Source organism: Vulpes lagopus, chromosome 14 (genome assembly GCF_018345385.1).
Source record: "Vulpes lagopus strain Blue_001 chromosome 14, ASM1834538v1, whole genome shotgun sequence".
NCBI lineage: Eukaryota > Metazoa > Chordata > Mammalia > Carnivora > Canidae > Vulpes > Vulpes lagopus.
In genome coordinates, this window is record NC_054837.1 from 13,270,102 (window position 1) to 13,279,349 (window position 9,248).

Below are 9,248 nucleotides of genomic sequence, written 5' to 3' on the forward strand. Positions count from 1 at the left end.
CCCCTCTTCCTGCGCCTCTGGGACCCTTGCCTCAATCCCCCCCATCTGCGTCCCACACCAATCTGTCTGGTTCTCTGTCTCTTGGAGCTTGGTCTGGTGCGAGATGTAAGCGCAGGGAAGATGAGGGTGTGACTTGACCAAGGTCACACCGTGTGACCGGAAGGCTGGCGCACAGCAAGGGCCGGCCAGCCTCCAGGCCACCACACGTCCCTTGCTCCTGCCCTTCTGGGGTCCGGATCGTGCCTCTGCCTCCCAGGTCTCCAGCTATCCCCCTCGGCCTCCCTGCTCTGATCCCCGCCCGTCTGACCACGCCGGAAGCTGTGTGACCCGCGCCCGCCGGGCTCCCCCCACTCCAGCCTCCCAGGCCGCCGGCGCCGGAGCTCTCCGCGGCCACCAGGGGGCGCGCGCGGCCCGGTCGGGCGCGGGAGCCACCGAGGACTCCCCTCCCGGCGCCCCGCCCCGTCCGGCCCCGGCCCCGCCCCTCCCGGCGCCCCGCCCCGTCCGGCCGCGGCCTCGCTCCTCCGCAACCCCCCCGCGCGCCCGGGAACCCCGGTTCCCCTGTCTCGTCTGCTCGCCGGCTCCGGCCATGGGCCCCGCCGCTCGCCCCGCGCCGAGGTCGCCCCCGCCGCCGCCGCCGCCGCCGCCGCCGCCGCCGCCGCCGTCGCCGCTGCTGCTGCTGCTTCCCTTGCTGCCGCTCTGGCTGGGCCTGGCGGGCCCCGGGGCCGCGGCGGACGGCAGCGAGCCCGAGGCCGGGGCGGGGCGGGGCGGGGCGCGCGCCGTGCGGGTGGACGTGAGGCTGTCGCGGCAGGACGCTCTGGTCCTGGAGGGCGTCAGGATCGGCCCCGAGGCCGGCCCGGCACCCCCGCTGGGCGGCCGCCTGCTGCTGGTGAGCGCAGCTGAGCCTTCTGGCCCGCCGGCCCCGCGTACACCCCGCACCCAGATCCGGCCTTCTTCCTGGACCGAGCCCCAGCAGCCCAGCGCCCCCTCCCCAGGCTGCCCGGGCCTCAAACCCCGGCTTCCAAAACTTGAGATCCAGACGCCTTCCCCTTCAAACTCGCTCCCAAGCCCTGGCCTTGCATCCCCTGTGTGTCCAACCTCCTTTCCTCCCCTTCCTCCCTCTGCCCGTGGTCCCTTGCCCCGCAGATGGACATCGTGGATGCTGAGCAGGAGGTACCCGTAGAAGGCTGGATTGCAGTGGCATACGTGGGCAAGGAGCAGGCTGCCCAGTTCCACCAGGAGAGTCAGGGCAGCGGTCGGCAGGCCTATCCCAAGGCCCTGGTCCAGCAGGTGCAGGGGGTGTATGCGGGAAGGGGGCTGGAGGAAGGGGTTTCAAGGCATCTGCTAGAGCCAGACCACCAGGTGGGCCCTCAGGGAGCGTCCAGAGAAACCCTGGGGCCTGGGTGAGGCGAGAGACCCCAGTTTGGAGAATTGAGTCCGTGTGGAGTGGAAGCAGAGAGGTGGGAGGAGGCCATACAGAGTCAAGAAGCTCCACCAGGCTCTGAGAGTATCTGACGGGGAGTTCCTGCTGAGAGCTGTGGGCAGGCCTGTCCTGCTAGGACCAGGGGAGGCACATAATTGTTTGGATCCCACAGAACATCTGGGGGAAAAGCAGGAGGAATAGGAATTTCTGCCCTTGACCTCAAGGAGTGTACAGCCAGTCTATCCAGAGGAAACACTCATTGCAGAGTCAGGAGCTAAGAACTGTGGTCGTGGGTAGTGAGACAGGTGTGTGGGCAGGCTGCCAGCTAGCTTCCCTGTCCCCCTGCAGATGCGGAGGGCACTCTTCCTGGGAGCTTCTGCCCTGCTCCTCCTCATCCTGAATCACAACGTGGTCCGAGAGGTAAACTGGTTCAGGCGATGGGGGTGTGCAGGCCAGGGAAGAAGGGACCAAGGCCAGCTGACCTCCTTGTCCGTCTACAGCTAGACATATCACAGCTTCTGCTCAGGCCAGTGATTGTCCTCCATTACTCTTCCAACGTCACCAAGCTGTTAGAGGCACTGCTGCAGTGAGTTGGGGTTTGGGCTCCAAAGGACTGGGTCTGGGAGCCTGGGTGGTCCTGGGAGGGGTGCCTGAATCTGCCATGGTCTCAGGGGTCTTAGGACCAGGGCTTTTCCAGTTAACCTTAAGACTGTAGTCTCCTGGTCTGAAAAATGGGTGAGGGGACTGGAGCAAAGAGGTAGCTCTAGGAGAACAGGGGAATTGGCTCCAGAGAGCAGGAAGCTGGATTCCTGATTGACAGGTTCTTTCTGAGACTTGCAGCCCCCCCAACCCCCCCCCCCCCGGCCGACACGAAAACTGGAAAAACCAATAACTGGAAAATGCCTGGGGACCAAAGCTGAAGGGCTGTGGGATGATACTTGGGGGTATCTTTTTTCTACAAGGCTGGGGTAGGTGGTGCTGGGTCTCTCCTCCCAAGAGCCCTTCCCTCTGGCCCCTCTGTGGCTTTCCCTCCCAGGAGGACTCAGGCCACAGCTGAGATCACCAGCGGAGAGTCGCTGTCAGCCAACATCGAGTGGAAGCTGACCCTGTGGACCACCTGTGGCCTCTCCAAGGATGGCTATGGAGGATGGCAGGACTTGGTGTGCCTGGGAGGCAGTCAGGCCCAGGAGCAGGTGGGTGCCTGGGGAGAGGAGTCTCAGGTGGGCTGCACACATGTCTTATCTCAGACCTCTCCTTGCCTTGGTGGCCAGGCCTACTTCTTCCACCTCCCAGGGCTATAATGAACATTCATTGACGTGGTGGGTACTCAGTGTAGTGCTTAATGGGGTCATGCATAATCAGTATCAGTAACTATTGCCATATTATTCTCCTGCTCAGAAGCCCTCCTTGGCTCCCCATTGCCTGCAGAATAAAGTTTAAACTCCCTAGGCTAGCTTTGACAGCTCTTCTGTTTACTCACTTTTTTTTCCTAGTCTCTTCCTTATACCTTGCCAGCCTATGCCATTTACTGGCCTTCACACACGCCCTGGCCTCCTGCCATTAGGCCTTTTCCATGCTTGGTTGCAGGCGTGGACACTCTTTTTCTGTCTCCTTATGTCCCGGTCTGCTTGCCTTCTTTGGGAAGCTTCCCTCACAACCTCAGCTCACTGTTCCTCTCTCCCTCTTCTAAATCGCAGCAGTGCTTTGTCAGGCCCTTCATCGCATCCTTAGGACAGCCCAAAGTGTACAAGTGTCAGGGAATGTGACTTTGTCTCCTGGGGCTGTGTCTTACTAGGCCCTGGATTTTTCTCTCGAGTCTCTGCTCTGTCAGTGCAGGTATGACCTGGTCTACTGGCAGGCAGCTTCCAGCAGATGTCAGTGGAATTGGACCATGCAAGGCAGCTTCAAGTCAGGCAGATTTGCCATGTTAGCTGAGTGATCTCAGGTTGAGTGTTTAACCTCTCTGGTCTCATGTTCCCCATCCTGTGAATAGGAACAGCACAGGCCACAGGATTGTCAGGGGGTTGTGTGTATAGAAAGCGCATCGTGGGCATGGGGCAGGTGGGCAGCTCCTGCTACTCTGAATATGTTGACTGTTACAAGTGAATAAATTAGCAGTCACCAGATAACTTTTGAGATCCTAGAACACATGGGGCTCGACGAGAAGGGCTGTGGAGGGTCCAAAAATCCTGTGAGACCCAGGCACTGTACTGAAGGGCTCAGAGATGAGCAGAGAGGAACTCTCACATGAAAAGGCCTTGGCAACTCAGCCCAGACATGTGCTAATTCCTTGTCAAGCAGCAGGAACTGAACCGCAGCTGTGTGAAGGGAGCATGCACTGGGACTGGGGGAGTGAAAGGGCTTTCTGGAAAGAAAAAGCCCCACTGGGTCTCCCCCTGGAGGGCAGCCCACACAGACCTCTGGGTGGGGCAGGCAGTTGGTGAGGGGCTGTCAGATGAAAGAAGAGCCCACAGAAAGACTGGAGCTAGGGGAAGAGTGGGCTAGGCGAGAGGCCTGGAAGTGGGAATGTGTGCAGCCTGCACATCAGTCTGGCTGGTACAGAGGGCAAAGCTGAATAGCCGAGCTGCCGGCCAGGAGGGGCCCGTACAAATGTTGGGTAGCCGTGATAGCCAAGGTGTCTCAAGGGTGGCTGGGGACAGTGCTCAGCCACAACTCTAGGGCCCATCCTTCTAGCCTGGGCTGAGCTGCACACCTATGTATCAGAAAGGTCAGATGAACTACTCCCCCCCTTCCCCCAACTGCTCTGATGGACAGACCCTGCCCTCCTTCCTCATCTGGGAGTCCCTAAGATGTGCTCAGCCTGAGGAGGCTGGGTGTGCAGCCTGCAGCAGAGCCCCAAGTTGGCCATGCCCTTTGCCTCACAGGCTGCTCCGAAGCATGGAGCTCCAGTTCTGCCCTGGAGAGCTTACACTGCAGAGGACTCAGTGAGTCCTGCCACGTGTCAGCCTGGTTCAGCAGGGCACAGGGCACAATGGCAAGGCAGCTCCAGCCCTGGGCTCCAGGGGCCCCATCTGGGGAGGAGACAGGCCAGGGCTGTCGCTCTGCTGGGGCAAGCACTGAGCTGGTGGTGGGCATGGGCCCTCTGGGATACAGTGGAAGCATCCGAACCTAGCCTGGGGGCTTGGGGAGAGCTTCCTGGAGCAGGTGCCACCGTCCTACCACTGTCCAGGGAAGATGAGGGCACAGAGACCAGAGGGGAGAGGGTGAGGAATGGGAAGCTGGGGCTCATGAATACCTTGATAATGGCCTCTCCCGTGCCTCCTGCACTCTGAGCAGAGCAGCATCTTGTCACATTAGCAGCACCCAGCCTTGTCCAGAGTGATATTCTCTTTTAACAGCAAATCATTTCTCGGCCCCCCTCCCCCAACCTGATAGTAGGTGAGGTTCATTGTTGGCAGGGGACAAACATGATGGCAGAAAGCTACTCAGAATGCAGAAAGCTTTTAAATGGATGCATTTATTAGTCCTAACACCTCAGAGACCCTGGGAGCCAGTGCCTGTGTGCGTGAGCCGGTGGAGTTTTGCTTATTCTGGCACGTTTCCTGAGCTAGCTGTTTTGTTGTCAAAGGTATACAGTTATACAGCCGCCACACCGCCATGGGGGGAGTTAAGTCCAGGTCAGGGCGTGCTCCCCATCCCCACCCCAGGAACTGAGGCCCCTCTTAGTCCTCAAATGCTGACGCAGGTCAGATGTGGCTCCTTCCCACTGGTGGGAGCCTGAGGACCACCAAGGGCAGTGACAAGGAAGCACACGGTGGAGTGTGAGGAGGGCTGGGCTGGGCAGGGGAGGCAAGAGGGGAGCATCTGCCTAGCCCTGTGGTCAGGGAGAACTCTGGAGCAAGGGGCATCCAAAGGCCGAGGGAAGGGGTGAAGAAGACCTGGGAACGTGAAAAAGAGCCTGGGACACTGAAAGGACCAAAGGGGTGGGAGATCTAGGGCCTTGCCAGATGGCTGCTAGAGGATTTCGGGTTCTCTCCTGAGGGTGAGGGCATCGCAGGGAAGGGTGTCAAGCAGGGGTCCTATGTGATCAGGTTTGCCAGGGACATTCTTATAGCTGTGAGAAACGGGCTGGTGAGGCTGGAGTAGGGCACCCAAAGAGCAGAGATGTGGGGTGGATGGGAGGAGTGCTTGAGACACCTAAGAGGGAACCATGGGAATGCTCAGCCCAGATGAGTGGGTAGGTGATCGCACCCAAGACAAAAAGTAGGCCAGGAGAAGTACGGGGTAGGGATAGGGATGGGAAGGTGATAGGGTCTTGGGCTGGGGAGTCTGTGAGGCTGCCAGAAAGAAGCTTCCAAGGATGCAAAAAACGCTGAGTTTGTTGCCCAGGAGAGGCCTGCACTGGGGACAGATGTGGGTCCCCTCAGCAGCTGGACAAGGAGCTGTATAGACAGCAGGGGCAGAACCTGGGAGCACAAATGGGAGGCATGGAGGCTTCAGAAGAGGAAGCCAGGAGCCTGCAGGGAACATGCTGTCAATGGACCTTACCTGACCGGTCCTCGGACGATTTCCTAGGGGGAAGAGTGTAGAGTGGCCCTGGCACTCCTGACACCCTGCTCCTCTCCCCAGAAGCCTCTGCAGCAGCTGTGGAATGCCATCCTGCTGGTGGCCATGCTCCTCTGCACAGGCCTCGTGCTCCAGGCCCAGCGGCAGGCATCAAGGCAGAGCCAGCGGGAACCTGGAGGCCAGGTGAGAGCCAGCCCCCACCCCCCACTCCCCCAGGAACCCGGGTGCCCCCAGCCCTCCAGCTGGCCTCATTGTGCCTGCCCTCCCCTGCCAGGTGGATCTGCTCAAGCACCGCGTGGTGCGGAGGCTGGCATCCCTCAAGACCCGGCGCTGCCGTCTGGGCAGGGCAGCACAGGGCCCCCCAGAACCTGGTGCTGAGACCTGCGCTGTGTGTTTGGACTACTTCTGCAATAAGCAGGTTAGTGTCCTGGGCCGTGGCCAGCCATGAGCTGACCTATGATGTCTCTCTCTCTCTATTCCCGAGACCCCAGAACCGTGCTTACTGGGTCCTTATCCTGCCAGCTCCTACTGTAACTAGAAAGCAGAAGGGGGTGGGGGAGTGCAATCGGCCACAGAAGTTTCAGCTCCACTGCTCAGGTGGGGGCCAGGGATCCCCACTTGGAGATCCCCCCAGCCCTTGACTCTGTGGCCTGAACCCTTCCTGCATAACCTGCAGTGGCTCCGGGTGCTGCCCTGTAAGCATGAGTTTCACCGAGACTGCGTGGACCCCTGGCTGATGCTTCAGCAGACCTGCCCGCTGTGCAAATTCAACGTCCTGGGTGAGCACCTGGGGTGGAGGCCCTTGGCTAGCTATACTTGCTCCCCACCTGACACCTCCCTTCCTGTTTTTCCCTCCTATCCTACAGGGAACCGCTACTCAGATGATTAGCTGCCCCAGTTGGGTCTCTGCATGTGGGCACAGGACCCTCCCACCTGCACCCTGGCCCCAGGCCTGAGCTCCTGGATCAGAACAGCGGGATGGACAGGAAGCCCTGCTGGTGGGAGGAAGGATAGGGGCCTCCCCTGCAGAGGGCAAGGCATCCCATCATATACTGGGAAGAAGAGACCACAGCCCCCAGTCCAATGATGCAGGGTCTGGACCTGCCAGTCAAGAAAGAGAAGCCACGTTGGGGCCTTTCTCTTCCATCATGGGGGGCTCTCTGTCCTCCTCACAGGCAGATCCCAGGTCCCCAGGCCCTTGCCCAGGGTGTGGGGCGTGCAGCCATTCCCAGGGCCCTGGCACCTCTGACTTGCCTGTTGGGGGACCCCTGGGGACTGAGGCTGCAGTGGCTGGCCAGGCTTTATGCTTATTTATTGGGGGTTGGATTGTGGGAGGAGCTTTCTGGCCTTGGGGACACCCCAGCCTGACCCTCTTTCAGGACACATGTTGGTCAAAGCTGTGATGTTCAACCGAGAGGCCCCTCCCCTGATAATGCCCTCAACCCTTGGACACTAGGAGCTGCAAGTGCTACTGCCTGTCCAGCTGGGCTCCCTTCCCAGGCCTGGCTGGGACCAGAGGCCTCTGAAGCCATCCAGTCCTGTGCTTCTTGGCCGGGCTACAGGTTGCTGACCAGGATACTTGAAGCTGCAGGATCAATGTGGTGCATCTTTCAGGGGCAGCCGGGTTTTTTTTTTAAGATTTGGGTAGGGGAGGTTTAATATTGAAGTAAACATGGATATATTTTAGCATAAGCTATCAGATGTGTGTGGATGTCTCAAGACAGAAAAGTCGCCTTGGGCTCTACTGCCTGTGGGAGATGAATTCTAAGATGGGCCCCAAGATCCCACCAGCCCTAATGAACACGCCTTGTTATAAACCTGCAACTGTGAGTCTAATGGATTTTACTCCCATGCTTAGGTTATCTTACATGGCACGGTTGACCTTAGGATAGGGAAAGTATCCAAGAGGTATCCAAGAGGGCCTAACCTAACCATGAGAGCTCATTAGAAGCAGAGAGTTTTCTCTGGCCTGGTGGAAGAAGAGGAAGGGCATTCAGTGCGTGAGAAATTCTCTGTTGCTGACTTGAAAATGGAGGGGGCCGCGGGCAAGGAAGGCTCTAAGAGCTAGGAGTGGCCTCTGCTGACAGCAGCTCTGCCAACAATCAGAATGAGCCTGGGAGTGGGTTCTTTCCCAGAGCTGTCAGGAAGGTAACATGGCAGATACTTGGATGATCCTAAACGGAGGACCCAGCCACAAGGCCTGAACTTCTGACCTTCAGAACTGTGAGCAGACGGGAGCTGTGCTGTGATGGGTGCTCCCTCTGGACTTGGGCCCATGCCTCCTGCCTCCGGAACCCCACCCCAAGGGCTGGTTCTCACCTGTGAGGGGCAGGGCCAGGGCCAGGGCCTCCCAGCTTCCCTCAGGAATGCCAGGCTTGACAGAAGCCAGAGTTGGGCAGACAGTGGCCCTGCCAGTTCACCTACATATGCAGTCCCTCTCAACCCTTCTCTGAGTGAAGGCACCCTACCTGCTGGCCTCACCAGGGGAAAATGTCATATCAAGCTGGGAGTGCCCACCCTGAGGAGTCCTCAGCAAGGCCTTAGAGCCTATCCTTCACGGACGAGGGACTCAGCAACTCAGGACAGGCTGGAGGCTTCGTGAAGAAAACTGGATGGCGGGCCTGGTGTAAGTGGGTGGCATCAGTGCTGGGGCCCCAGGAGACAGGCCTGGGAAAGCCAGAGCTTGCTGAGTGTCCCATGGTCTGGTTATGTGAGGCCTTGCCCTGCCTTCTAGGGATCCAACCTCCTGGATTTAGAGAAAGCCTCTGACTCACATTTCCTGAATGTGAATAGTTCCTCAGTGAAATGAGAGCTGACTTCTTGGGTCCTTAAGGTCCCCATCCCAGGTTCAGAACTGGGGCAGGAGGCCCCAGGCCCAGCTCAGCATTGGGGAAGGCTTCCTTGCCCTCTGCATGCCTGTGAGCCCAGAGCCAGGACCCCCTTTTCTGACTGCTTCCTCACTGGGCCTACCTTGGTAGCTGTTCTCCTTCCCTGACATACCCCCTATCCTGACCCTGCTCTTCATTGGTAGGGGTCGCTGAGTCCATGCCATCCTTTTGCCCAGGGGGCTGAATGATTGCCTTTCACCTGGCCCAGGCGCTATAGCTTCCTTTTCTCTCTGGTGTGCCCTCCTCCCACTGCTCTGTTAGGACGAAGGCAGGTAGTGCTGATTTATTGAAGGCCCACAGTGTGCCAGGCCTCTGCTGCAGATGACCTCCGTGGCTGGGGACTCAGTGGTCCCTGCCCAAAATGGGGAAGGGAGGACTCTGCCTCTGGCTCAGCCAGTGATGTAAGGCCAAGG

The 9,248-nt window shown here is 59.2% G+C and overlaps 1 protein-coding gene across 3 annotated transcripts; it reads left to right on the top strand.

Annotated features, from left to right (window-relative positions):
• Positions 1 to 501: 501 nt before the first annotated feature.
• On the top strand, positions 502 to 7,639 carry RNF215 (ring finger protein 215). 3 transcript variants are annotated; one of them, XM_041728905.1, is made up of 9 exons: positions 502 to 886; positions 1,144 to 1,287; positions 1,769 to 1,840; positions 1,921 to 2,006; positions 2,457 to 2,613; positions 5,957 to 6,130; positions 6,222 to 6,365; positions 6,624 to 6,726; positions 6,814 to 7,639. In XM_041728905.1, exons 1-9 carry the CDS (start codon positions 587 to 589, stop codon positions 6,834 to 6,836), a joined length of 1,203 nt encoding a protein of 400 aa, XP_041584839.1. In that variant the 5' UTR covers positions 502 to 586; the 3' UTR covers positions 6,837 to 7,639. The 3 variants fall into 3 exon arrangements, with proteins under 3 accessions (XP_041584839.1, XP_041584841.1, XP_041584840.1); XM_041728907.1 differs by having other exon boundaries at positions 503 to 886; positions 6,014 to 6,130; XM_041728906.1 differs by having other exon boundaries at positions 505 to 886; positions 6,011 to 6,130.
• Positions 7,640 to 9,248: the final 1,609 nt, after the last annotated feature.